Source organism: Pteropus medius, unplaced genomic scaffold, assembly GCF_902729225.1.
Source record: "Pteropus medius unplaced genomic scaffold, Ma_sr-lr_union100, whole genome shotgun sequence".
Classification (NCBI taxonomy): domain Eukaryota; kingdom Metazoa; phylum Chordata; class Mammalia; order Chiroptera; family Pteropodidae; genus Pteropus; species Pteropus medius.
The window spans coordinates 19,472,785-19,500,784 of record NW_024344378.1 but is presented as its reverse complement, the minus strand read 5'-3'; the positions used below and the strand labels follow the sequence as shown (position 1 = coordinate 19,500,784).

The window sequence follows — 28,000 nt, the reverse complement described above, 5'->3', positions numbered from 1 at the left end:
TGAGTGCTGACAGAGGCCCAGACCCCTTGTTTGGATGCTGATAACCTCCTGGTATGGCCCTCCCCCACCTGTAGGGGCTGGGAATGGGCTTGGTGTTGGGAGGTCCTCCTCTAGCAAGGCAGATCAGGCCTAGGCCTGGCCTGGCCCCAGAGTCCTGGGGATACTGGGATCCCACATTTCCTCACCCTCCCCTAGGCCCCAGGCGACCCTCAGTGCAGTCACAGTGCCACCTGGTGGTCTCTAGGGGAATGCCACCCCCATAGAAAAAGAAACCACACAAATAAGCTGCAAAAAAGCTACTTTATTTCAACACTTATCCAAAAATGTAAAAAGAATTTAAAAATGTGTAGTCCTGAGCTTCATATGCTGATCATAGGGGGAGAGAGGGTCAGAAGTTCAGAGTTCCTCCTACTCCCAGAAAAAATGGAAGCCCCAGGCATGGTATAGGATTAGAATACCAGGACCCTATGGAGAATGGGACCCCCTCTCTCCTAGCACCAGCCCAAGACTCTCCACCCCACCCCTCCTCTTCAGTGGAGAAGACGTTTAAAACTCTTGGCACTTGTACAGCAACGTGGTGCACAGCATGTGTGGCAGGGTGATAGCTAACCTGAGGAAAGTTTAAAAAAAAAAAAAGGGGTCAGCATCAGGCCCACACCTGCTCCTCCAGGCCTCCCAGATCCTGTGGGCACCCCAACCTCCCACTCACCAAGGAGAGTTAAGGCCTGGCCCCCTGCTTCTTGGCAGGCAGGATGGGGCACAACTCAGCTTCCTCCTCCTCACTCCCCTCTTCTTCACTCTCTTCCTCCTCAGAAACATCATTGCTTACAGTAACTGGTGTACACACAAGTAGTAAAGGGAAAAGTTAGAGCCAGATCTTCTTTATATCACATGTCATTTATTTGTGCACTGTGGTGCTAGGCTTACAGGGACCCTGACCTCCCAGAGCTTATGGCCTAGGTCGGAAGTGCCTCAGATACTAAACTGGTTGACAAAGAGCCAAAAGAGTCTACATCACTGGAGCTGGAGAAGCTGGGACAGGTTCCATGAAGGATAGGCTTGAGTAGGACAGGAAGTAGAGGGCAAATCATGCAAGACCTGTATGGGAGCTACCGTGAGAGCTAAGGCTGGGATTGCCCAAGAGTGTGGAATAGGAGGAAACCTGATGAGGGTTCACTGGAGGCAAAGGAGAGAACTCTTACCAATCTGGTGCCGCCCAGTGATCCGCACAGGGCCAGAACCTGACTTCAGGCGGAAGGTTACAGGTGGTTGGAGCTGGAAGTCATCCAAACTGAGCTGGGAGGAAGACAAAGGTGAAGGCTTGGCCCACTCCATCTTGTGATGAGCCCTTAAGTCTTCCATTCCTTACTGCTCCACCCTCCTCCAAGGTAAGGCCAAGGAACTCACCATGGGTTGGCAGGACAACTTGAGGTTGGCCACAGGGACTGCAATCTCCTGGTGGTGATGGTTCCGAGCCACAACTTCTACCACGTTACACTCATCTTTAGCCCCCTCTGTGAGGCAGAGCTGGGAAGGGTACACAGGGCCTCAGGATCTCTTCAAGCAAAGGTTAACATCATAGTGGACGCATTTACCCTAGAACTTGCCCAGCTCAGGAGTCCCTGGATCACCTAGCCAAGGGAGCCGCCCATGAGGGGGCTTGGGCAGAAGAGAAGAGGTGGTTCACAATAAAGGGGAGGAGGGGAGGACAGGTAGAGGCTCATCATATGGCTGCTTAAGTCCAGCTATTCACCACCCCCCACCTTCAAGGCCCCTCACCATGGTCAAAGCCAGCACGTGCTCTGCATCATCCTCTTCCTCTACCTTGAAGGTGAAAGAGCGAGTGTGGCCAGAGAGCTCACAGCCTGGAAGAGAGAACGGTGTGAATGCACCTGAGTGTGAGTGTATGAGTGTTTAGATGAGGGGGTCACTAAAGTTCCACCACGTGTAGCCATAGACTGACCGCCATCTACATGCCCACTTCTCCAGAACACCTGGGACGCTGAGCCCTGGGCCCCGCTCCGCACGAGGCAGAGATCTTGTTCTGCTTTCTAGTCCAGTTGCTGTGTGCGATCCCCCTGTACCCTCACCCACATAGTGCACCCATCTACATTCCTGTTGCTCAGCCAGTCTCTTACTACTCCAGGACCACCCTCATCCCCTCCTTTCTTAATACCGAAGAAGAAACTGTCCATAGTAACCGGAGCCGGGGCCCGCAGACCCCCAACGCCCCCAGCCCGGGTTCGGCTCTCCCGGCTCAAGAACGCCAAGGCGGCGGTGGCTCCGGCGGCCATGCTGCAAGGACCGCTTCGGAACTCCGCCTCCGACACGTACAAAGCCCGGGACTCCGGCCTGTTCTGGCTCCGCCTATTAAAGGAGCCGGTCCGCCGCCACAGAGCGAGAAGACTGAGCCTCTGGGCGGGTCCAGGGCTTCCTCTAGCCTAGCCCAGGAGCACGCAGGTCTGAGACCTGTGTGTGACACCGCAAAGAGGAAGTAACATTAGAAAAGCTTGGACTTGAAATTCATCTTCTCGTCCTTGTTCATTAAAATGACCCGTGGCTCTCTCAGGGTGGCTCCTACCTACAGTTTTAGTACCTTTCACCCTCTAGTGTCTCCCATTCTCCCAATCCAAGGAAAGCTTTCGAGAAGAGACTAGATAAAAAATGGAAACCTTTCCAAATCCCCCAACAAAGGTGAGTTTCAGGGTAGCAACCTTTTTTTCCCTAATTAAGGCAAGAAAGCCTGAAGGCTTTCAGCTACAGCTATCTTGTACCCAAACCATCCTCTCCTAGATATGCTTCCTGCTTTAATGACCCTGCAGGTTACTATCCAGATGGCTATCTTCACTGACTGGGTGGATAATGGTACTTGCTAGCAGAGGACTAACTGGCAGATGCATGCTCTGGAGCTTTTAATTCCAAATCAACCCAGGCACACACTTCCACCTTGGACGCCAATGTCTCATAATTTGAGTTACTCCCCATCTTTCACTATCAGACCAAAGAACCAAGCAAATCGTGTTCCTTATTCTATTTGATGGGAAAACTATTTGCCTTAACTCAGGTTGTAACTGGGAGGATGGCTAAGCCAAGAATCAGTCTTTTACCTTTTGCCTTGCCTTAAGGAAAACCCGAAATTCTTTTACTGGAGATAGGAGTGGGAGAGGGCTACCTTGAAGAACCAGTCCCTAACTTGGAACAACTATAGAGGAATACTTGCTTGTGAAGCATGAAGAGGAGAAAGGGTAGGCAGAAACAGGAAGTAGGTTTACACAGTACACCACCACATACATTCACTTCAAGTTTTATTTTGCCTCTTGCATGGTCTTCAGATAGTTTTACAGTTCATTTTCTACAGGAACTGAGCTGTGATCTAAACAATCAATGAAATATCATTCCAACCTTAATAAATATTCATAACCATAGAAGATAGCACAGTACTTTATGATCCTAGAGTAATGAAGGTATACGCCTGGACATCTGTTTCAGTTAAGCATCTGTGATCAGACGACCAGCCAAAGTGATTATTAAAAGCCAAGAAGTCACAAGCAAACTTGCTAAAAATCCTGATTCCATAGGTTGACCCTGAAATCCTCCAGATAAAAATGGTAGAATTGTCCACTAGTCTATGAAATGTACTTAAAACCTAAGTAACATGAAGCCATTTAAAACAATTATCCTGTAGAGACAATCCTTTTACACCTCAGCCCTTGAAAATGCAAACTTGGTTCCTATCAGTAAAAGATACATATGTTAAAAATGAGGTCTTCCTTCCTTCCCTCCCTTCATCTCACCCATTCAGTGCACTCTCCCAGGCCTTGGTTGAAAGTCACTAGATACCACTTGAGACTCTCTCAAAGCCCACACTGATGGAACTCTATGAAATAAAATATATTTTAAGTTTCCTTCTCCTTGCCCTTTTCCTCCTCAGCCCAAAGTTAAACAGCTGATACAAAACTGCAGGGAAGCAAGGTAACAAAATACTGTTAAGAATCTATGAAGTCAGCCAGCCATGATGAAAAAAAATAAATCCTGCAGATATTTGCTAGCCTCATGATCAGAACCCTTAAAAAACACCAAATCTAAATTAAAATACATGAAGCTTTCAGAATCTGTGGTTAAAAGGGGGGGAAAAAAGGGTAACCATTAAATCACTGGTTAGTGTGCTCATTCTTTTAAAAATTAGATACAAACATGCAAGAATAAAAGACTCTAATTTATTAAAACCAGTAGTAACAGGTCTTGAAATTAAAGGACAACTGATCTGAGGGCAAATAGGACCAATCAGTCCCTGAACCCTACTACAGATATCAAAATAAACATTTCACATGCTGACCTGCACTGAGGTTAACTTCTAAAAGTGACTGCACTTGCAACAAATTGAGTCCTATCAAATTAGACTCTTATACCCAAAATGGCCACAGCCTAGAACTAGGTGGGAGGCACTTTAAAAATAATGAAACTAAAAAAAAAGAAAAAAGAAAAAAAAAGAAAGAAAGAAAATCCATCTTCCACTGATTTACATTATTCAAAGTGCCATCCTGAAATCAAACCCTTGCATTTTTGAAATGAAAAATTACAAAAACAGTAAACACAAAGGTACTCAGATCACAGCTAGTTTATATACAAAAAATTTACAAATTTATCTTTTTTAGGCTTTTGCCACTAACAACTGCACATTTGTCCCTACGAAGCACAACATGCCTGAACCAATTGTCACTACAGGAGACAATTGGCCATGGCTTTACAAAAAGCAGAAAAACTGCCCCAAATTGAAATCATTTATTCAGCTTAAACTATGCCACAACCATCCCGCTTGGAATTTCCATCCTGAAGCCTCTGAAACCCACTTTCTCATCTCTGCCATGTCCCCTCAAAAATGAGACATTTCATTCAATAAGCCTAGGATGACAACAAATAATTTTGAAAACTTTTAGGTGAGAAATGCAACAACACTGGATGCAGAAAACAGTGCTGACTACATTTATTGGAGACGCCCTCCTTATAAGCTCATGTAAGAGGTCTTGGCACCTAACACAAGACCCAAAAAGGAGACCCACATCTCTGTTTCTTACAGAATTTGTAGCAATACTATCTTATTCCAACCAGTGAGTAGTCTCAAAGTACGATATGTGAGTTTTACATAGTCTTCTTTGTTTCCAATCCCAATCGGCTGATCTGTTGCCACTCCAGAGGCTGAACTGTATGAAGACCCCAACCACCACCTGCCAGGTGAAGTTAAGAGACTTTCCAACAGTTCATGGTTCCAACAAACATCACAGGCTCCGACCAAGTATAACCACATCCTTTGGAAATCCTTCCATTTTTGCAATTTCAAAACAGCCTAACTTGCTGTAAAATTCCAGAATTCTTTTATCATCTGGTCGCACTTCACAGAAAGCCCCCCGGGAGCCTAGAAATAAAATATCAAAATGTAAGTGTCACTTAATTAGAATTATGGATATGAATTGTGACTAATCTTTAATATTTTCCAAACAGATCCTAGAAGGAGCTTGCGCATGTCAATCCCTAAATCTCATGCTACAATTTTTAAAATGCATGTGAATTCAATCAGCATTAATATCATCAATATTGAATACGACAGTGGTAACTATCTTAAATGATGGACATGTTAACTAACTTGAATGTGATCATTCTTTTGCTATTTCAAATCAAACTATACCTTAAATTTATACAATTCTTAACTGTCAATTATACCTAAGTTAAAAAAAACAAAAAACCTCAAAGCAAAAAATACCTGTTAGTTGTTTTAATATAAAGTACTTTTGAGGGGCTCACAGGGCAGAGCCTATTCTAGCCCATGTCATAAGCCAACATAACCATACTATGTTGTACACACTTAAGACAGACCTCACAGTACCCCTTTGCATGATTCAGTTCCTAGCACAACACTGAAAATTACGCTTTCTTCAGTTGTTTAAATTATCCCATGAAGGGACACCACTGATTCAAATGTAAAACTGCAACAATAAAAGCATTCTCATCTATCAACAACCCTCTAAGGCTCAACGAGCTGCCCACTTTTGTACTGTTTTTAGATTTTTAAAAGGAAGAATATGCAAAAGAAACTGTATGTGGCCCTTAAAGCCTAGAATACTTACTATCTGGCTCTTCACAGATAGTTTTCATACCACCAATGTAAAACAAAGTATTTTTGAAAGTTTTCACATAAACTCAAAAAAATTGGCAATTCTGCATTCCTAAATGAAATTTCTCCCTGAAGTTTAATTTTCAACTATCATTTATGAGTCTCCTGGCAAAATAAATATAACCTCATGTTCGCTTATTATTTAACTGGGGCTCAAAATAAGCATCGATGGTATAAAAAAGGCAGCATTTTTCAATGATTAATATACATGCAATTCTTGCACAACTAATAATTCAAAAGTCAAACCATAATGGTGAGGAAGAAAATGTAAATTCACTATAATGAACTTCTTTCTTTTTATCTTTACATATGGTCCTGTCTCCACCTAACTCAAACACCAGCAACTCTATAAATAAGTACTCACCATTAGCCTTCAGTGAAGACAGGAGGCAAGCCATCATGCTTTTGGCTACGCTTGGGTCAGTTACTTTTTTGTGAATATCCATCTTTATCAGAGAAGGGAAGTTGGCAAGGAAAGTTTCTGGCAACACTTCCTGCTCTTCGTGGAAACTCAACATTATTTTCTGTAAAAATTAAAATCTCTTGACTTCCAACAGCTACTTATATATTAACAAATTACAGAACTAAGCAACAGGAAAGGAAAATATTCAATAACTTCCAGTCATTATGATAATTTGCACATGCAGAATTAGCTGATAATTCTAGCTGAAGCATTTTCACTTTTAAAAACTATGTCTAAATATAATGTGGTATCCTGGATTGGGTCCTGGAACAGAAAAAGGACTTTAGTGGAAAATATAGTGAGTAAAGTGTGGAATTTATAGAAATGTACCAAAGTTGGTTCCTTAGACTTGGACAAATGTAAGAAATGTATGAGAGATATACAGGAGCTTTGTATTATTTTTAACTTCTGTAAATCTAAAATTATTCAAAGTAACTTTTTAAAAGTTTGTATGCCTTGCATAAAAATGTAGATGTATTTAACACTGCTGAACTGTAAACTTAAAAAATAGTTAAGATGGTAAATTTTATGTTATGTATTACTTTACCACATTTTAAAAAATTTCTGAATACACACTATGATCATTCTTTATATGTTCCTATGAAGAAAACTGTAACTGTCAGATATGGAACAGCAACACATCAACAGCTGAATCACCAGCATGCTGCAGTCAGTGTCAAGGTAATGCGCCAAGTCAATGAGGCCACTCCAAACCAACTTCTTTATTATTACACAGCCATCTGGCCAGTGACAGAAAGTGAAAAATAATAAAACACTATAGAGAGAATGTTGAGTACACTGGTGTGGGGAAAGGGGTAGAGAATTTCAGAAAAGAGGAGCAACACAGAAGAAAAAAAGACTGTCACAAATAAGCGTCTAAATATATATATATATGTGTATATACATACATACATACATACATATGTATATATACATACATATGTATACATACATACATATATATGTATGTATACATATGTATCTCAAAGTATTTACTGAACATAAAAATTATCCTTAAGATGGAACTATTTAAAAATATATATTATATATATGTATTTTTATATATATATACTGATGTACAAACTAAATGAATCAGTCATTAAAAAAATTCACTGAAGTTGGGACAGACATAAGTGCTCCTATCAGAAAGCAGACTCTCAGAGCAGCTCACCCTGATTGCCCTTTAATTACAAGGAGAAAGGCATTGCTGAGAAGGAAAGTTAGACTCTTGACAACCAAGCAAATGAAATTTTAATTACCTAAACTTGTCCTGGGTACTCAATGAAGAGACCATAATATCCTTCAGTTTGGTGCTTCAAAAAACAGGTATGGAAAAGAAAGGCTCTTCAATTGTTTAGTGTTTTGACTTGAGGAAGTATTATGACAATGCTTCCAAATAAGAAACTGTTCTAATGCTGAGGGAGCAGTGGAAAATAGCATGCTAAGAATAATCCAAGAATTTTTTTGAAAAAAATTTAGAAAGCATGAGATTTTAAGATGTACCTCCTCACTTTATTTTAATAAGTACTTTACTAAGAAAAAATTACCACAGTATAATTCTAAACCTTTATTATTACCTCTGCCTCAGAAAGTTCTTTGTCACCATTTGGCTTGGTATACTTCTCCTGCATGAAAGGAATCCAGGAAATTTTACATTTTTTAATGAAGGGGGTCACATCTACAGTGCCCAAGGCATAACCACATATGCCATCTTCATCTTCTAGGACAAAGCAATAATCCAGGCTGAGGGAAAGCAGCCCTCCTACTAACCTGCTCAGAAGACAAGAAGCCAGAGTGAGTTTTTAAATTACTAACACAAAACTTCAGACCTCAGTAATGTAAGGCCCAATGCACTTGAATGACAACTTATAAAAACTATATTTGGTGTACAAAAAAGCTGGAAATACACACATTAATACTCAGATTTTATTAAAACTATAAAGTGAGCTTTCTATAAAATTATATTTATTTCCAGTCATCGCCTCCTCTCAATCTAACAAACCTGGCTTTAAAATGTCTACTCCCAAATCCAACAAATCCAAATACTTCACATACTTGTCTCCAATAAGGTCAGGCTGACTTTGAAAAGGTAAACCCACTCCATCGTCATACATTTCTCGGCAAATCTTGTAAACGGAAGCCTGAAAATATGGTCCAGTTAAGCAACGCATCAAGAAAAATGGCAAGAGAATTTAACAACAATGTGACTCATAGACTGGACTTCTAAGACAGAGAGTAACAAAATGTCATAATTATCACTTCTGCTTTGTTAATATTTATTCATTGAGTCACAGCTGTAAAACCTGTAGAAAGCAGCATGGTTATAGGCAGTGAGTAGCAGATGCTAAATTCTGCAAACTATGAGGATATTTTAGTTTCCTATACATCTAAAATGTTCTAAACATACTACTGTCTTTAAACAGGCTTGCTTTTATCTGTAGTTGTCAACAGCCTGTAGGCACTTCACGACTAAAAATTACAGAATACAAATACATTGGAGAAAAATCAACCAAGGACAACATATCATTTAGACATACTGACTACTTAGTAATTCCAACTCTGAATATATTTTATCTGATTTTTCTAAGGGAGGAATTAAAGAACTTAGCACAAGATTTTAGGAGCCTGAACTCCTTAGGTTCTTCCTTAAATACCCCCACATTCAATGTTTTAGTTAACTTTCTCCGTGTAATGTTCATATTTTAAGACACAGAACTGATTCTTTTAACCAGAGAGTTCAAAGAAAGACTGCGTGCACCATAATCATATACCAAGTTGGTAGGTAGACAATTACCTCATCTTTAGGAAAATATGGTCTGATAGTATAAACTTTGGAGGTAGGAGTCAGTGGGGGTGGTTGAAAAAAGAGATCATTTGCCCCATCAATTGGCAGCAAACGCTGTGGGAAGAAAGAAAAAGGAGATGGATTAGTGCTGAGAAAATTTCCATTTCTTTACATGGGTGTGTGCACTGCAGATTACCAACTTAATATTAACTGGCTACTGCAGGCAGACCTAAAGAAGAGGGGTGTACTATGCTTTACTAATATAAACACCTCTTTGCTGGGGGAGGGGAGTGCTTCTGAATAGAAATTACCCAAATAGTTTTAGTGGCACATTAATAGGGATTTAGATTTATAGTAAAAAAAAAAAATTGATTCCAATTATGATAAATCTTTTTTTTAAACCGATCTTAACATAGACCATCTCTCTACTAAAAGATGGCGGAACAGAATGTCAGGAGGAGAGGTTTGGTCTGAAGAGGGTTATCTGTCCAGGAGACACTTTATTCCCAAAGCAATGCGCTTCAGTTTGCTGTGCGCAGCAGAGCACCTGTTGGGGGGAGAAAAGTAGAGCACCTGAAAAGTCCATGAACAAATTCTACCACCACAAAGACTTTCATATTTTGTTCACATTTTTTTTCCACATATAAATTTATAAAATAATTGAGAAAGCATCCAAAATCACTTTCGCCATTCACGTGCACATTCATGCATCTTTTTTGCTCATGGAGTTTCCATTGGCAGACAAGCATGCGCGCATTGTGCATTGCGGGCGCAGATTAAAATGCTGTGCGACCTGCAAAGAAACAATGTGAAGTGTATACCTAAAGCCGCTGCGCTTCGCAGGCGCGGGGGGAATTGGCAGCATCTCCTTCAGAAATTACTGTGAAAGAGGAGGAAAATTTGATTTAAAATCCAGCTATGTAACTAAATTGAATTTGGGACTAGAAAGCCTTCGGCAGACCAATCCTTCCAGCCATCTGATGCGCAACATAAGGTTTCTCACAAAACAAAGAAAATGTCAATTCAGTTGTGAATTCATATTGATACCTGGAACTCTCCTGCTAGACCACCTCTAAAGGCCCAGGGTTCTTGGTCTCCAATTAAGAACTGTGCTGAAGAATGACTACGACACCCTGTTGAGATCAGATCCAAGCGGAGAACGTTACGAGAAAGGGGATTTCCTGGGGTCTCAAACGTCCAACAAACTAACAAACACTGTGGAAATAGCTCTCTAATAATAACCGAGGGTTTTCAGGACAAGGCTGTGATAATAATTTTTAATTCATAATGTAATTTCAATATTGATGTTCCTTCTTCCTCTGATTAATGAATAATCACTGTTAAAAGTTCTACCCTTTCATAGTTGGAAAGTCTCAAGTTTGTCTGGGTCAAGTTTACATATTCCTTAGAAACAGCTATAAAAATCAAGACAGCTGCTTGCTCTTTAGTGAAATTACAGTAACTATAAAGTGAAATGAAAGAAAGATAAGACATTTTATTATCACAGCCCATGAAGGAATTAAACCTGTCTGAAGTCACATTTTACATTTTGAGGAAGGGTACAGGAAAGGGAAAAAGGGGAGAAAAAGGGGTTAATCTTGTCAGAAAACTAAAGCCAGAAGAATAAATAAATTTTTAAATAAGTTGACAGCGAAACACAATGAGCTTTTTTTCCCCCTTGACGAAAAATCCAAGTTCGGACTTGGCTAATAATAATACCAGTCTGAATCTGAGAACTAAGGAGAGCAGACAGATGCTCCTGATGTGTCCAGCACTAAGACATACTTTTCTTAGAAGTATGACAGTTATCTGGCTCCTCTGACCGTTATAATCTTTATAATCTTTACAGTGCACTGAACATATGCACAGAGTAGCAGAGGTTCTGAAGTCAGCATTAAGGTTCACCACTTAACCAACTTCATAAGCAAATAAAGGTAGCTAACAAGAGGTTCAAGGCAAGTATTCGGAGGCCAAATCAAAATCACCTGCCTAGTCTTCTGACAAGATAAGCAGCGCAATATAGTTCTTTTCCATTTGAAGACAGCATTCTACCTCCTGTTCAAGTTAACAGTCTCATCAGTACAAGGTATATAGTGTGCTAGTCAGACAGTCCCAAAGCAAACCAATTTTTTTGACAATTCAGACCCATTAAGAGATATCCAGGTTTGTCATTGTTTTAGGGGTAGGGGTACTTTTAAAAAAACATAGAATGTAATATTTATAAAATCAACATGAAATAGGGTCAAAATTAGGCTATCAAGAGAACCTGCCCCATTCCATAGCTCAGTGTAAATTTACACTGCAGGGAAAAACTATACCTCTCGAACTTTAAGATCAGCCAATTTCCCCTACCCCCCACTTTGAGACTACAACATAACTAGCACTTCCAACTATTACAATATAAAGCTGCATGTACGAAGAGCTGTGTAAATGAAAACATGGTTAATGCCTCAGTCGCTGCGCAAACGTGACTTCAGTTCATGCCTACTGCCCTTAAATCTACCTGAGCTACCTCACATAGAACCTTCAATTTAAACTAATTAATCATGACGCGCTGTGAACATCTGCCGCTGTCCATCCAATAGTAGTAGACACTTGTGCTGAGGATTCTCCCATCTGTACACAATGGGGAAGAAGATAATAGAAGTCGTTAGTAATCAAAAGTACTGCATAGCCACATTCTTTAAAGGACTGAATGCCAGCTGGACTGGAGAGAGGAGGAAAACAAAGGGTTCTAATCAGTAACTCCCTGAAATTACTACAAAACCATGAAAATACTCTCTTTGTGGTGAGCTTTTAGTAAAGCTATGTGGATGCCAAGGTGATCATTTAAAACTTCTAAGATGCTCCGACCTTGAGCTTATATAACAGTCATCTATACAATTGAAGAAAGCCGCCATAATTGCACAATACAGAGGTAAAAGCCTGAGAACAAACAAACTGTATATAATGAAGAATTTAATTTTTAACGATTCTTGAATTAAAAGCTGAATTATCAAATGTTTTAAGTGATACTTTCTCAAGCTTAATAATCCAGATTTCAGGGCAGAAACTTAAGATTTAAATCCTTATAGGGTTAATTATAACCCCCCCAGGCCAGAAGCCTGGAAGGCAATTGTGTCAACCAACATAGAGGCTTTTCCTAAGCCTAAGGGCAGACAGCTATCACAGAAAACAGGTACTTGGAGTCTTTTAACAAGAGATCAAAATTCTTCTACCTAGTGTGCTATATATACAAGAACTCGAAGTTCTATATTTCCAAATTAACAAAGACTACTTTTAGCTGCTGATTAGTTCTATCACCAGGAAACTACTGTTTTTTTTTTAATATATAAAAGCCTAAAGTATATGGGCAAAAAGTGAGAGATCTCATTGCTACTACTCCTTAGTTAACCTAAGCTCAGTGTCTCACATCTATTTCACAACCAAGACCATCTAACCCATCATAGTATTTGTGACTACTATGAAAAGTATGACATCAGTTAGCCTTGCTGCCTGCTGTGTGCTGTATGTTAAGTCCATTACATATTCCTTATAGCTGGAATGATAACCTGGAAATGAAATGAGGTCCCTGGAGAAACTTGGCCATGCTGGTGCTTTTTACCAAGTTTGAACATCCCCCCTCCCCCAAAATAAAAAAAATAAACTTTTAAAAGAACATCCTGAAGTCCATTTAATGAACAGAGAGTTTTTAGGGGACTGCAATTTCCATCCCCTGCTAAAACCAATTACTTGGTAGAGAGATAAAAAACCATGTGAATTAATACCAAGTAGCACCAGAATAGCCCACCACTAAAGCTCGCATGCGCACAGGGCTGGGAGGATGGCTTCCTCTTGCCAGGCCCCTTAGGTCATTTCGGCAACTATTCCATTAAACACAGCATTAATGGTATCAAGACACAGCAAGCAGCAGAGAGCTTACACAGTCATAAGTCATAGTGTCTCATCTCCAAATCAGATAAAAGTGGTATACAGGGTCCCGTCCAGGAAGCATTCAGTCAGAACAAGTTAAAGTCAGTACTTTCTAACACATTTTCAGGATATTTATGCTGAATTAGCCCAAGGGAGAAAAATCAATGTGCTCGATGTATTTACTGAGACTTCCACCTCACATGGCTACACCTTTGAAAGGACGCTAGGCAAAGAATTTAAAAAGTTGGCCAATTCCCTACATGTTTTTCTCCCTGTGGGATAATCTGTCTTTTTTAAGGGACAATATATCTGAGAAGAGATTATTCCTGGTGCACCTACCTAACCACTGTACAAAAGATTTCACCATAGACATTATACTCTTGATATCCCAAACATAGGAGTACATGTCATAAAGGATTGTCCTGTTGGCACAATTGGAGAGCCGAGTGAACATTCCCATCACCAGTCCGCACATCTCCTCAAACTTGGCTGCTCGCGACCGCCATTCTTCAATCTATTGAAGACCAACAAAAAGACTCAAAAACTGCAAGCTTAACAAAATAATCTAAAACATAAACTAAGTTGTTTGTTAGCAGATGCCTGCAATTTACCTTTACCTTAATATTAAAGAATCAATAAGCTTAAACTCTTTAACTTTGATCTTCCTTCATTCCTAACTATAAGATCAAACTACGGAATTATATGTACCAGATTCAACAGAATCCACATCTATTTTAAAGAACATACTCTAAGTTGTGATCAATTTTTTGCCAATTACCAATGTACTCATTTAAGACCTCTTCTATACCATTAGTATGGGGATCCAGTCAGGCTAGAGAAGGAAGTAAATTCATTATACTCACTTTTTCAGAGTCTTTTCCTTTGCAATTGACACTGACAACACTGCTATTTGCTCGAAGCCACTGGAACTCCCGTAACATCTGTGCTCCTTTGGGTCCGTGCTCATAAGGAAGGTAGAAGAGGTCAGCAAGTAACTGCAAATCCTCCAGAGTCACTGGTTCCGCAGTGTACAAAGGCTTTTCATTTGGACCTGGCACAAACTGCTCCTTGTTTGTCTGTTCATCAGTCTGCATAGGGGCGATATCACTAATGCAATCTTCCTGCATAGACATCTCTGGGGATTTTGATTCAGCTATGCTCTCTTTATCAGTGTCCATTGGTTTCAATTCCTCTGCCATTTTAGCTTCGACAATTTCAGTTAGTATTTGATTGTCATTCTTGTGATCTGTTTCTTCTTGTTTTTCCACTACCATATCCATGGGTTCCTCATCTGGCTGTTTCTTTTCTTCTTCCTTGGTCAGAACTGTAGGCTCACCACTCAACGTTGCTCCTTGGCTCATAATGGGCTCCTGGTAAACTGTTGTAACTACAGTGGTGGCATTTAAAGAGGGTGCTGCAACTAGGGGAGTCCCATCAACTACACTTGCTTTAGCTCCGCTGTGTGCAACTTGCCTACCTACAAAAACAAATTGCCACAAAGATAATCAGAATTAGAGAACACTTGAGATCTAGAGAAATGTTTTCTTAGCACATCTGTAACTGGAAACTCAATATGCACTTCCTAATAACATGAGGCATGAGAAAAGTGTAATTTCTCTAAAACCACCACGGAAGTAGAGAAAGAAGAAAGGAAAGAGGAATCAGAAGAAAAGCATTCCTAAACATGCCAACACCTATTATCTTCTTTTCTGAAGATCTAGATTTAAAAACACTTAAATTATTTCAAAAGATATTTTGAAAACAAGTTAGCATTCCATCTATTTAAAAGCTATGTAAGACCAAAAGTAAGATTTTAAAAACATTATTTTTCTCTAAATCCCTAAATTTCATTTTGCTTGGTGGGCTTATGTTAAGCACATCACAAATGTCCTTTACTTTATGACTCACCCATGTGATCCAACCCCCTTACAAAAAATGGCCAAAACTTACTGCTGTACTGGTGAGGTACACCGAACTCCTGCAACCATTCTGTTAAAGCTAACTTCAGAGCCATCTGTGGACTATAAAGCACATCAGTTTCAATATCTTCATCACTGCCTTCATTTTCTAATTTTATTTGGATCGATACAGTACTGTCTTCACTGTCAGCTGCAAAGAGAAAGAGCATGAAAAGTTTTGATAATAAAAGTCTCCTAACAAGTGAAAGGGACAAATGCAAAACACTAATTGTTAACATTCAAGCAGAGAAACAAAGAACTGGAAAAAGAACAAACCTTAAATACAAAAATGCAAACACACCCAAGACCCTTCATTGAACAACTTCACCTAGACTAGTCACCTAATTGCACTGCTAAATGTAAAATCCCCATCGAAATAAAACCCACAAATTTTAGGATCATTGGAAGTGGACATTCCTAAATGTCCACTGAGTACCAATTAATGGGAATGCAAGGTTAAAGGTGCTATACTTTCTATAAAGAAAACATTCCCTGGATTAAAAAAAACTGTGTTGTATACACACAATGGAATTTTATTCAGCCATAAAATGTATGAAGTGGAACATAGACAAGATTATGCTAAGTCAAAGAAGCCAGACACAAAAGCTTATTTTTATATAATTCTATTCTGTATGATTCCATTGATACAAAATATTCAAATGAGATAAATCCATAAAGACAATACAAATTGGTGGTGCCAAGGGCTGGGGGAGTGGGGAATTAGGAGTGACTACTTCACAAGTATGTGGTTTTACTTTGGGGTGATGGAAATGTTTTGGAACTAAAGGTAGTGGTTGCACAACACTGTCAATGTACTAAACGTCATTTGTTCACTTTAAAATGGTTAACTTTATGTTATGCGAATTTCACCTCAATAAATTATATAGCTTCAAAAAAAAGAAAAAAAACACTTCCTACTCTTTGGGAGCTTATAACTTAACGGGCAAATAATTGTGAAAAAAACAGCACATTAATAAATGCATTTTGAGGAGGAAGAGAAAAAGTGCTTAGAGAGGCAACATATGAGCACAGATAATAAGCATATAATGAAGTTCTAAACCAAGATAGTAGTAGAAAAAAGTTAAGTCTGCAATCTTTAGTTTGGCATTCAAAACCCCCTATTCTTAAGCTTTCTTTCTTAGTTCCCTGCACATGGCCCAGTTTGGCTAACATCTTCTACTCCTTAATGCTCTGCCTTAAAAGAAGTAGTGTCACGTATACAGAGGGGATTAAGATTGTATCCCTCAATTTGTTTATTGGAGAGAGGGAGGGTAACAATGAATGAGCTTTAAAGGCAAGCATTAATTCAATAAACAGAATTGGAAGCAGGGGTACAAAACTGAGAAAGAATACAATTATACAACTACCACCAAGCATCATGACACTTCAATACCCCCAAAACAGTGTCCAGTGTTTTCACCTCCAGCCTACCGATCCTTTAATCCCCAGCAAACTTTACTCATACTTTGACCCAGTTTAAGCATCCTCTCCTCTATAAAATCATTTCTTACCACCAAATTTGATTATAAACAATCACTCCCTCCTCTGTGTTCCTACGGCAATTTGTAATTATGTCAACTCTTAACATACTATAGTTCCGCTGCCTATACGTTTTACCCAACACCAGACTATGTGTTCTTCAAAAACAGGGAATACTTTATTCTTTGCATCCTTGGTGCCCAAAAAGATGCACTTGTCACACAATAGGTGTTTAAATGTTAATGAATAAACAACTAGCCAGTACACTCTTGCTTGGAAATTAGGAATTTTTCAAAAATAAAAAGTCAGTAGGCCAATGTTTAAAAAATGAGAATGTGTTCCATACATGTAAACTGAAACTAAATGATATATGAAGTAACTCAGATAAGACTATCAAATCATCTAAAATATCCCATTTAATAATATTACCTAAAAACATAAATTGAATCAGAACTCCAGGGATAATGGGATCACTAAGACTAGTCAGTCTAGTATTCAGACTTCAAAGGCTAAATCACATTTTAAAAATAAAGAACTGAAGCCAAGAGGTTACCAAGTAACTTGTCCAAAGCCACTCAGCCCTTCTGTAAGTACATCTCATTCACAGGACTGAACAACACACCTTTAAAAAATTTCTTAAATTGTGATGACAAAGGAATACTTACTTGTCAAAGGCTCTAGTTAACCCCAGCTCTCCTCCCAAGGTCAAGGTCAAGTAGTCTACTTACTCATCACTACATCTTTTCTCACTCCATTCATGTTTGATTTGTACCAGGTGGCAAGTGTGTGGATAGCAACAAAGTTGGCTTCAAATTCACAATTTGGATTAGTCAGGACTCCTTTTAATCGTGGGATGAGTTCTGTGGATCTTCCTTTGTATGGACCCAGAAATAGTCTCTTCTGATCATAATCATTAGCATGAATGTTATCCCAGATTACTGGAGCTCTCTTGATAATCTTAGAAACCTCTTCAATGGATTCTACTGGAATTTCTTTAGAAACAACTTTGGGACCTAAAATAAATGACCACTTTTTGTTAAAAGACCCTCACATGTGGTTCTTCAAAATATAATGCATATAATTTTTTGTTTTCCTTGTTATATGTACTAACAATTTTTCTTTTTAAAATGGCATAGCAACATGTCTTTTTACTCAGTTTTAGTCACCATTCCTCCAATATTTCCTTCGATCACTTTTCTAGAAATGGAATTAGTAGTCAAAAGATTTGGGCAAACTTCCTCAAAGTGATATGTTAATAAGCAAATTTTCATGTAAACAATTTTTTTCCATTATAATACAGTATATTCTTAATTAGACAAACCCCAATTAACCTAAACTCTGGAAGGGTTTCTGCCCTTAATTCTTAGAATAAAAGCTAATACAGCTTGTTGATTACTAGCTGTCAATCTACATGACAGCTTTCATTTTATAAAATAGAACAGTCTCCTAGGGCTAGGATGAATCAATATCTTTTAGCCCCGTTCCCTACAGAGTTATTCTTTATCAATAAAGGATACTGAGGTTCACTAGAGAACCTAAAAGATTTTTAATATTAAGTGAAGAATGTATACTTTGTAAAAGAAAGAAAATTTTAATAACAAAGTTTTCTAGTTAAGGCTCAGTTTTTAAAAGGTATCCAATTAACTAGAACCAATTTCTCTAGGTCTTAAAGTTTCACTATATAAATCTTAAAAGACTTACCTGTCCAAAGCACCTCAATTCCAGGTAGAAGCTTTTCACCAACAGTCCTTAAATAAGGAGACTGAGACACATTTGGATAACAGAAAGTGCCACAATATTCTGAATGTTGGGGGGAACATAAGTAGATTAGTCAGGAGTGAAATGGTCATAAGATTTGGAATAGGGAAAGACAAATCTACCAATTCTAAATTCCTTTCATCCAAATAATAAAAGGTCTCTATGTCATACCCCAAAAGGAAGTACACTCAAGTGGGAAGTTCATTTAAGAATCATTTCATTAAAAAAAAGTCAATTCATAAACTGATATTCTTCCTCCAAGAGTAGTACAGATCAATCCTTATGATCACTAGAAACAGAAGTTTACTAAAGAAACAATTAGGAAAAAAAAGAAATAATTAGAATTTTTAGCATTTTCTACATAATTCTGAACTGCTTACATTTCTAAATTACAATCAGAGGCCTGATAGATTGATAATATCATTAACAAAGAATGCAACATTATGCTCATGACTATTAGTACTCAACTGCAGCTAAATTACAATTGATTGTGAATTAAGTAATCCTCAGTATAATCTCTTATTACAAGCTGTATTTTAAAAGACAACTAAAAGAGACTAAAACATTTCAATGGAATGAACTAGGGAAGGAAAGGGGTCGGGGGATGAAGGGGAACTATTAAGCTTTCTATGCTGACTTCTGAAAGTAAGAGCCCAGTTGGGAGTTAGGGGAGCAATAAAGGATTCAGAGATGCAGGGGCAGAAATAAGAAACAAGGAGGAGGAAGTGAGAAGTGACTAAGTTAAAAGCTATGTAAACTTGCTTTTTTCTATTTTTAATTTTGATAATTCTATCCCTCCTTTAATCCTGAAAATGTAATGTTCATATATAGTAGTCCTCCCTTGTCTGCTGGGGGATATGTTCCAAGACCTCCCCACAGATAGTACCAAACCCTATTTATACTATGTTTTTTCCTATACATACATACCTAAAGTTTAATTTATAAATTAGGCACAGTAAGAGGCTAATAATAAAAATTATGACAACATACTGTAATAAATGCGAATGTGGGCTCTTTCATAATATCTTACTTATTGTACTTTACTCACCTTTTTACTTCAAAGAAGCACTTTACAGCTTCTCTTTTGTATAGCTGAACCACCAGCATCACTACTCTTGTACTTGGGACCACTACTAACTAAAGTAAGGATTATCTGAACACAAGCACTACAATACCACAACAGTCAAGCTGATAACCAGACAGCTAAGTGATTAACAGGCGGGTAGCGTATATTTTCCAATTGTGGTTGACCACAGGTACCTGAGACCACATAAATAAAACCATGGGATTGGCGGGAGTGGAGGAGGGAGAACTACTGTACTTGCAGTACTAAAAAAAATACATAAAATCTTTTCCCTATTTAGTTGTAATTTATTAGTCCCTAAAATTTCTCCAATTTAAGATCTTGAAAAATGTCTTCTAGAAAAAGAATTCCTACCTTTATACACCAAAGGGAGAGGGGATAGCACAATCAAGCCCATACATGGCCCTTTAAACATTAAATATTTCAAGACTAGTTAAATATAAAACTATTATATACAATACCTGTGGGACAGAAGAGGAAAGTTTCTGGCTCTCCTAGGTACTGATAAATTTCATTTGTGATGGAGACCTGGGCATGAGCAAACGAACTGAATACCTCTTTGTCTGCTGCACACATATTATGGTCAATATCATCAAAAAGCAAGGCAAATGACCTGCATCCAAACTGAGAAACCTAGGAAAAGAAAAAAACAAAAGGCTTTCTCCTTACCTTAGAGTAAAAAAATACAGGATTCCAAATATTAAAAGTATACAATAGTTATACTTAAAAGTCAAATATCTTCCTTTAGTAAAATGTTCAAAGCCAAACCTACTGTTTTTATATTTTCTATGTTGAACAGCTAGACAATCGGGGGACCCATTTTTCATTTGGGTTTGAATGCAATATGCCAGTATGTTTCAACTAAGCTTTTACAATGTGGCCTATCCTTCTACCACTTTAGCTGCTAACTATAAAAGACCAAAATGTCAGAAAAACACAAAAACATGAATAAGTAAAACAAGATATAGACACACTGATCCTAATTAATCCCTTTGCACATAAACCTAACTAGGCCATAAATCAGAAATAGCATTTGATCAAATAGGGAAATAACCTCTTAAAAGTTTATTAATGGAAATTTACCTTAAACTTTTTACCAATTATTTTAATGCCGCTAATATAAACTTTTGCCTAAAGAAATATATATTTATAAGCCAACAAACATATATATATATATATATGTGTGTGTGTGTGTGTGTGTATATATATATATATATATATATATCTCAACATACTTTACAAAAGAAGTTTTACAGCTTTTATGCTTAGTAGAATTTAGATTTCAATCAGGTTCAGTTCACATATTTATCTAATCTATTTTTCTTCTCATCTTGGGAAACTAATCATTTCCAGACCAAATTATATCTCTTGTCTCTATAACTGAAAGAAATAAAATCCAAGTGGTTCATAACCACATTTAGGTAAAATCTTCTGTTTCTATAACCTCAGTCACAAATTCAGTCAAGGACCCAATAATATAGTTTCTCAAAATGTGGTTATGAACCACTTGGATTTTGAGATAAGTCCCCACCCCAAGTCATTAAAGAATCTGAGAATAAAGACTATTAGTATTCTTTTAAGCATCATTTCTAAGCACTCTTTTAAGGCAATTATTATGCAAAAGTTTGAGAAGCACTGGTACCTACAATAAAACTCTTTCAACTCACTTCAGAAAATATCCCTCTATCAAAAGCATTAAAGTAAAAATTTTGTACGGAAACAAAAAGTATGAATTTGGTTTCCTTTTAATATCGTAAAAGTAACTGAAAACTTAGTTTCAAGTACTGATTTAGAAAACTATAATGAAAAAGTAAGGAAGTTACCTGGTCCAGTTTGCGTTTCAATGTAGAAACTTCCTTGGGATTAGAAAAGGTAATATCCAATCCAGGTGAGATAGCATAGATGAACTCTATCTCATATTCCCGTGCAGCAGAGATGAGAGTCATAAGTTGTTCTAAAGAACAGAGTCCATGTTTTTTAGAAAGCAGCACATAAAACTAAAAGAACCTTCACCTTTCAACTGAAGAGGTCATTTTCTCCAATTCAATGAGTCAAGAAAGGAAGTCCCTTAAATTTCACAAATTGGCATGTTCAATGTGACAATAAAATGAAAAACGTTTTCTTAAAAACTGGGGTTAAGTGATGATGGCCTTAACAATCTGACCCCTCATCTTTGTAACTACAGGAAAAATATTTATTACAGATTTTAAGTTTTTAAAATGTGACAGTTTTCCTAAATAAATTGAAATACTACTCCGTATCTTTAAATAAGTTTCCATGGTAACTCAAAATAGACATTTGACTGTATTTTGATTATAGATCACATGAAATTTCATTACCAGCATCTCCAGAAAATAATTACACTGAAGACACACTTAAGTTATATATAGTAAACTACAACACGCAATGAAAATAGGATTAAGTTTTAATTGCTTCTTCATAATTTAAAACTGTCTTCAGTGCCTTGGCTGAACTCTATAACCAAACATCTTATAACTTAATGTGTATACCACTTAACTCCCAGTATGAAAATGTTTTCTCATTCACGCAAAGAAAAGCACCACCTGTCTAATTTACAAGGTGGTTTTGTGAAGTACGAGACTATATTTGTGAATTTTATATAACTAACATAAGAATATACATAGCAAGGATAGTTTGTGGTGGATTTTTCACTTCAGACCTGGACTAGGGTGAGGTCTTTATTCTAAAAAAAAAGACAAGATCAGTAATAGTAATCAAATGGTCAAGACCAAACCATACTTGAGACTAAAGCAAAAGGATCAGTAATACTGATCCTGTCTTTAAAATTTTGGTATTTTGTTCATGGATTTTTTTTGCATTAACTTTTTTTCTTAAAACTGCATAAAATATTATTTATCCTGATTACTGATTTTTTTGGGGAGTCCCATAAAATCTGTGCCTCATTTGGCTTGGCCTAGCCAGCCCTGCTTCAGCACCTTTGTCCAGTGGCTCACTGTTTAGTCCAGTGGCAGAGGTTAAAAAGTACTATTTATATATTTTGAAAAAAATACAATTTATGACCACAAAACAGGTGAAGTCAAACTGGCATCCCCAGAATCATACTATGGCTATGCAGTTAGAACTACTGTTTCAATCTGCACTAACTCATGAAGAGTTAGTTACCAGATAAAAGAAAAGGAAACTGTCTACAAAGTAAAAATAAAATACCTAATAAAACTTTGGTACATCTATATTTAAAATATAGCTGTTTCTACATATTTTAATTTATGGATTAAAAGGAAAAAGATTACCAGCTTCCTCCACTGAATACATCTCTCGCCAAAACATCCTATGTTTGTAGTCATCTTTTGGGGCATACAAGTATGTATTTAATTCCCATTTCTGGAGCCTTAAGGGGAAAGAAAATTACACATGTATAAACAGGCAACATGTATAGGCTATAAATATCGATATTTTTCCTTTTCTTGGAGCATCTCCATCTCTCAAAAAGCTAATAATATTCTAGGGCAGTAGCATTGAATCTTTTTGTAATCCAGTGGAACTGTAAAACATATTACAAGGAATGTCGAAATATTAAATAGTCTTAACTAAAAACACAACAGCTCTGGGTGAGGCAGATGAAACCCCAAACCTATTCAGCTTCCCCAGGAAAGTTTGAGAACCACTGGCCTAAGTGAAGAAGAAGTAAAAGACCAACTTCTGCAATGAGAAATCATTAAACTGCACCTGACCCATTCAGTTAGCATTTTTTCAAACAAAAGAAATCAATGGTTTAAAACTGCTTTATATAATAAAAATTTACCTTCTAAAAAGTTCTTTTCTCTGTTCCATAACCCAAGGTCTTCCATAAAATCCTAGATTCAAAATAATAATGAAATTATTTTCAAGTTTTAAAATGTTAAACTCTTTATTGAGAAAAGCAGGTTATGAAACATACAATACAATCTCATTTTGTAAAAAAATGTGTATGATATACCAAAATCTGAAGAAAATTTAGTAAAACATTAAGGTGTGTTTGGGTGGTGACATTATAAGGTGATTTTTATTCTTTTTGCTTAAAATTTCTGATTTTTTTCTATCATGAACACATTACTTATATGATAAAGTTATTTAAAAACAGCTAAATAACATGTCTTTACACTGCCAAAAAAGACCTCATATATTTAAATCCAACTTTTTAAGATTATCTCAATCATATAATGGAGGAAGTGGAAGCAAAGTAATCCAAAACTGCTAATAACAACAATTACTACCTAGGAGGGGAGTTAAACTGCTTTTAAAGGAAGGAGGGGAGATAAACAAGTAAGGTTAGGAAAAAAATCAAGAACAGAATTAAAAGAATCCGATTGACCTAATTTTATAATCACTTTTTTAAAAAAGTTCCTGATATTATAAAAGGGACCCAAAAAATGCCTTCAACTACATTCACAACAAATTCAGCAGTGGAACTGACCCAAACAGGAAACTCTCAAGCAATCTCAATTCTAGAGCAAAGGTTTTAACAACAGAAAATTCAAGAACGTAACTTGTTCCAGAGTGTCCCAGGTGGGGGCAAAGCACAACCAATGCACATTTCAGGTAATAAACCTGCAGACTGATGACTTATGTAGTGATCTAAGCCCCAAACTGGTATTTGGAGCTCAGTGTTGTGCTAATCACATAACTTACAGCTTGCCCAACCTTTATTTTCTACTTCTCCATCTAATCATCTTCAAGAGATAAGGGACTCTTTCCCCAGAAAGTACCATGAAGACAGTTAAAATCGCATTTTGAATACAAAACACTCTTTTACACACACACACTGTCTACATACCTGAGACAAACCTAAAACCAAAATTTCTGAAATGTATTAAGCTCCAATCTCTAGACAGAATGGTTACTCTGCACCACAAACAAGGTCAGTAACAGACCAAAGAAAAATTCATTGCATAACCGCATATAAAACTATAACATTTTCAATCTTGAGAATTAAACATTAACCTCTTACAGGGAATCACCCTCTAAACATTAACTTTAAAATATTAAGGTAAATTTTATACAAGTATTTATAGCTTTCCTATAAATTTCCTATAAATTTCCTCAGAATTACCACTTTTCTTTTAAAGAAGTAGGCATTAAACACCCCTTTAGAGTTACTTCAATATAAAAAATAAACATTTTTCAAGAGTGTAAAGTTTTAATCTTTGGAAACCCTAACTTTGCTCTTTGAGAGTCAGGTACATGGTTTTGGTTATTTGGCACCACAAAGAGGAAGCAGTGCTGTTACACATGATTATAATCAACAAAGGTTTGTTAGGCAAAGAAAAAAAAAGGTATCCTGTCAATACCTACAGTATTTCTATCCTCACTTATTTTAGGGAATGGTGCCAACTTAGAAATACAAAAAAAATTAGGTGCTTAGTCACCAAGAAAATACGCAAGGGAATGGGAGAGGGGGGCAACTCGATAGAGTTCTCTCTCAATACTATTCTGAAAAACAAACCAACTTATTTAAACTATGAGCTTTTTTCTCCATAATTACTGAAGGTGTAAAGGACTTGCAAGTTTCCTTATGTCTCATTCTAGCTCTAAAATTTCTGTATCCTTCAGCACTCCTTCCCCACTCTCCACCAAGATCTCAGATGACAAAATAGATTTTTTCTCTAGAATCTCCCTGCACTCAAACAAGCCCAATAAGTTATCGACAGATAAATTACACAAAGTAATCATGTTTTCATAAACTTTGACTCCGAATACAAAAGTAGTTTTCCATTCTATCTTCCCTCAAATTCTGCAAGACAAATGACTCTGAGGTACTGTTTTCAGTACTCCTTACTGAAAATTAGTCTGTTTGCCCCTACAATTAAAAACTTTACCTAAAATACAGTAACCATAACCCATCTTTCAAATGAATACTCTGCTGACAACACTGGAAAAGTTGAAGCACTCAACCAAGAGGGCGATCCTTCTTTCCTTTTCTCTACCTCTTTGGGTTTTTATAACAATTTTTATAGTTATTCCTATGCACACCATTACACACAGGAGAATAAAGCAGACACCTAAATACTTCAGAAAATTCGAATATATGCTGTACTCGAGGAAAGAGCAATAATGTAACTAATTCATGCTTCCACAGAATGCACGGCCAATTATTTGTACATTATATTCATAAACTGTTACACAGTCTTCTGGTCATTTTCCCCAACTACCGAAAAAGTTCTTCATTTCTTTTAAATGATAATGGGAATACAGAGGGTGAGAAGGGCATTTTTAAACCTCTTCTGCAGTCAATTAAAATTCCGTATCTCAGACATTAAAGATTCGCCCTTCAGGGGCAAAGCACAGCAGAGAGTAAAAGGCAATTTTCTGGGCTGCAAACGAATCTTCAATGGGTAGTGGGTGGTAACTGGCCAGCAAAAAAATTCTTAGCAAAAAGGAATTTGTAAAACTAAAGGCCTACTGTGCTTCTCTTCAATCCAGGAGTACAAACACCTCTGTCTGGGTTATCTTTTTTCCAAACGGTGGGGACAGCAGCACTACACATTTTTTCATTTGAATGCACCACCCTAGGGAGTAAGATCGCGAGATACAACCAAGTATATAACTCAGAGCCTAGAAGGCTCCTTACGAACGCCTCCGCAGGAGCACGCCTGGCTCCGATCCCACAGCGGGTGGGGTCAGGCTTGTTAATTGCTATAGAATTCGACGCCATTTAAGAACGTGAGGGGAGACCTGCCCACCCCGTCTCCTCTCCCCTCGTGTGAGCAGGGTCAGATTTCAGATCCAAGGGAGTAACACCCTTTTAGAGCACCCTAAAACACCGCCACCATCACCCACGAGAAGAAACGTGTTAGTACTGGGGCGAGGCGAGAGGGAGGACGCGCTTGCCCAGCCCGCGCCAAAGCGCTCACCTTCCACCACGCCACACAGGAACTTCCGAGTCCCTCCTGCCGCTCCTGCCACTGCTGCTCCCCCGGCCCCGGTCGGGTTGTCTTCACCAGGAGCCTGAGCTGCCGGCGGCTCCAATGATGCACCAGCGGAGGCGGCAGGGTTGGCGCTGAGCTCGCTCTCCCGCTCCTCCAGGGCCGCCTGGCTCTCCTTCTGCACCATCCTCCTGCCTCCGGCCGCCGCCACCTCTGCGGGTCCTCCTCGGCCTCCGTCCGTTGGGCCCCAGGCCCGGAGCCCTGCAGAGGGCCTCCGCACCAAGCGCGCGCCCCTACGGCTCCTTCCCTTCCCCCTCTGCCCTTCCCCCTCCCTCTCCGCAGGGACCTGAATGCCCGGATGAGAAGGGCGGTGGCACCGGAGCGAGCCCTTTGTCAGCCGCTGCCTCAGCCTAAGCTGGGGAGCCGGAAGCCTAAGCCAAAAATGAAGCTGCAAGCTCCCGTTCCCTGGAGGCAGATGGCCAAAGCTTCTTTACTCGTACTCAGTTAGCCTCTGTTGCCCTCCCAACAACCTTAGTTCTTTCAATGTTTCCTCCACGAAACCCCTACGTCTCCTCTGCAGCTGCCTCTACCGCCCGCTTCCTGTTTATCCGCACTGCGCTTGCGCCGGAGACTGGCTCAGACCGGTCCGCTTAGCCCGGCTCCCCCTCCTTCTTTTGGGCCAGCCTATTGAGCTCATTCAGTAGGGGGAAGTAGAACAAAGGAGACGCCAAAATGGAGTGTAATGAAGGCAGTAGGATGCACCATTTATGCTCGCCACCCTCTAGAACGAGCCAGGCGCCCTGGGACAAACCATTACCCGACCAGAAGAAGGGGGACTATGGGAGGAGGCTGCAGCCGAATAGGGATAAGTGGGGGAGGGAGGGTGAAAAAGAAAGGCGTTTACTCTCTCAATGCGCAGGCGCGGAAACGAACCCTCTAGTTCTTAAAGACATAGAAAGGAACTAACTTATTTCTACTGAGATTCTTCTAACAGCTCGTCTTATTACGTCAGCCTGACCCAGGCTCGTTTCTGTGGAGATAACACTCCAAGGAGCTCAGCTCACCCCTGTGTCTTGAATCATTTCTCCCTACATCCAGGTTGGCTCTAACGCCTTTAAAAAATTCTATCTTTAGTTCCTTCCATTATTCAGCAGACACCTATTGAACTTGCCTCATGCTGGGCTCTTGGGCCACTGTGAGCTCACAGTATAGGTAGCGACAAGTAAGTACACGCACAATCCCCATACGGTGTACCTAAGTGTTGAGAGAGCTCAGTGGAGGGAGTGATTTAATCCTCTTTTGGGGAGAGGTAGTGGCCATAAATGGTTTCACTTTTGAGCTGCATCTTAAAGGATAAGTGGAAGTTAACCAGACTGAGTAGTGGGGAAGGAAAGAGCTCTCTAGGCAAGTGGAACAGAGTACAAATGTAAGGAGGGGTGAAACGGCCTGATTTGTTTTGGTAACGGGGAGCGTAAAGTGTGTGCAAGGGAGAAGTGGGTCTCAGCATA

The 28,000-nt window shown here is 38.6% G+C and overlaps 2 protein-coding genes across 2 annotated transcripts; both read right to left on the bottom strand.

The window, feature by feature from the left end:
- Nucleotides 1–281: 281 nt before the first annotated feature.
- NPM3 (nucleophosmin/nucleoplasmin 3) lies at nucleotides 282–2,338 on the bottom strand. The gene is made up of 6 exons (XM_039871422.1): nucleotides 2,177–2,338; nucleotides 1,780–1,865; nucleotides 1,408–1,527; nucleotides 1,203–1,296; nucleotides 710–834; nucleotides 282–610 (listed from the first exon to the last, which is right to left on the bottom strand). The coding sequence occupies exons 1-5, from the start codon at nucleotides 2,292–2,294 to the stop codon at nucleotides 719–721; spliced, it is 534 nt and encodes a 177-aa protein (XP_039727356.1). The 5' UTR covers nucleotides 2,295–2,338; the 3' UTR covers nucleotides 282–610; nucleotides 710–718.
- A 950-nt stretch (nucleotides 2,339–3,288) lies between these two features.
- On the bottom strand, nucleotides 3,289–27,141 carry OGA (O-GlcNAcase). The gene is made up of 16 exons (XM_039871406.1): nucleotides 26,481–27,141; nucleotides 23,393–23,444; nucleotides 22,881–22,978; nucleotides 21,432–21,562; nucleotides 20,070–20,241; nucleotides 18,468–18,566; nucleotides 17,495–17,779; nucleotides 15,280–15,438; nucleotides 14,193–14,806; nucleotides 13,669–13,843; nucleotides 10,465–10,550; nucleotides 9,427–9,531; nucleotides 8,688–8,773; nucleotides 8,210–8,402; nucleotides 6,534–6,693; nucleotides 3,289–5,413 (listed from the first exon to the last, which is right to left on the bottom strand). The coding sequence occupies exons 1-16, from the start codon at nucleotides 26,677–26,679 to the stop codon at nucleotides 5,277–5,279; spliced, it is 2,751 nt and encodes a 916-aa protein (XP_039727340.1). The 5' UTR covers nucleotides 26,680–27,141; the 3' UTR covers nucleotides 3,289–5,276.
- Between the last annotated feature and the right edge of the window lie 859 nt (nucleotides 27,142–28,000).

Bases quoted from the DNA above. Each gene is read 5' to 3' on its own strand.
- NPM3 (XM_039871422.1), bottom strand. From the start codon at position 2,294: ATGGCCGCCGGAGCCACCGCCGCCTTGGCGTTCTTGAGCCGGGAGAGC. The intron at 1,528-1,779 runs GTGAGGGGCCTT...TACCCTTCCCAG, and splicing joins ACGTGCTGGCTTTGACCATG to CTCTGCCTCACAGAGGGGGC. The intron at 1,297-1,407 runs GTGAGTTCCTTG...TCTTCCTCCCAG, and splicing joins AGTTGTCCTGCCAACCCATG to CTCAGTTTGGATGACTTCCA.
- OGA (XM_039871406.1), bottom strand. From the start codon at position 26,679: ATGGTGCAGAAGGAGAGCCAGGCGGCCCTGGAGGAGCGGGAGAGCGAG. The intron at 17,780-18,467 runs GTAAGTCTTTTA...CATTTATTTTAG, and splicing joins AATTGAGGTGCTTTGGACAG to GTCCCAAAGTTGTTTCTAAA. The intron at 10,551-13,668 runs GTAGGTGCACCA...TGATCTCAACAG, and splicing joins ATCTTTTGTACAGTGGTTAG to GGTGTCGTAGTCATTCTTCA.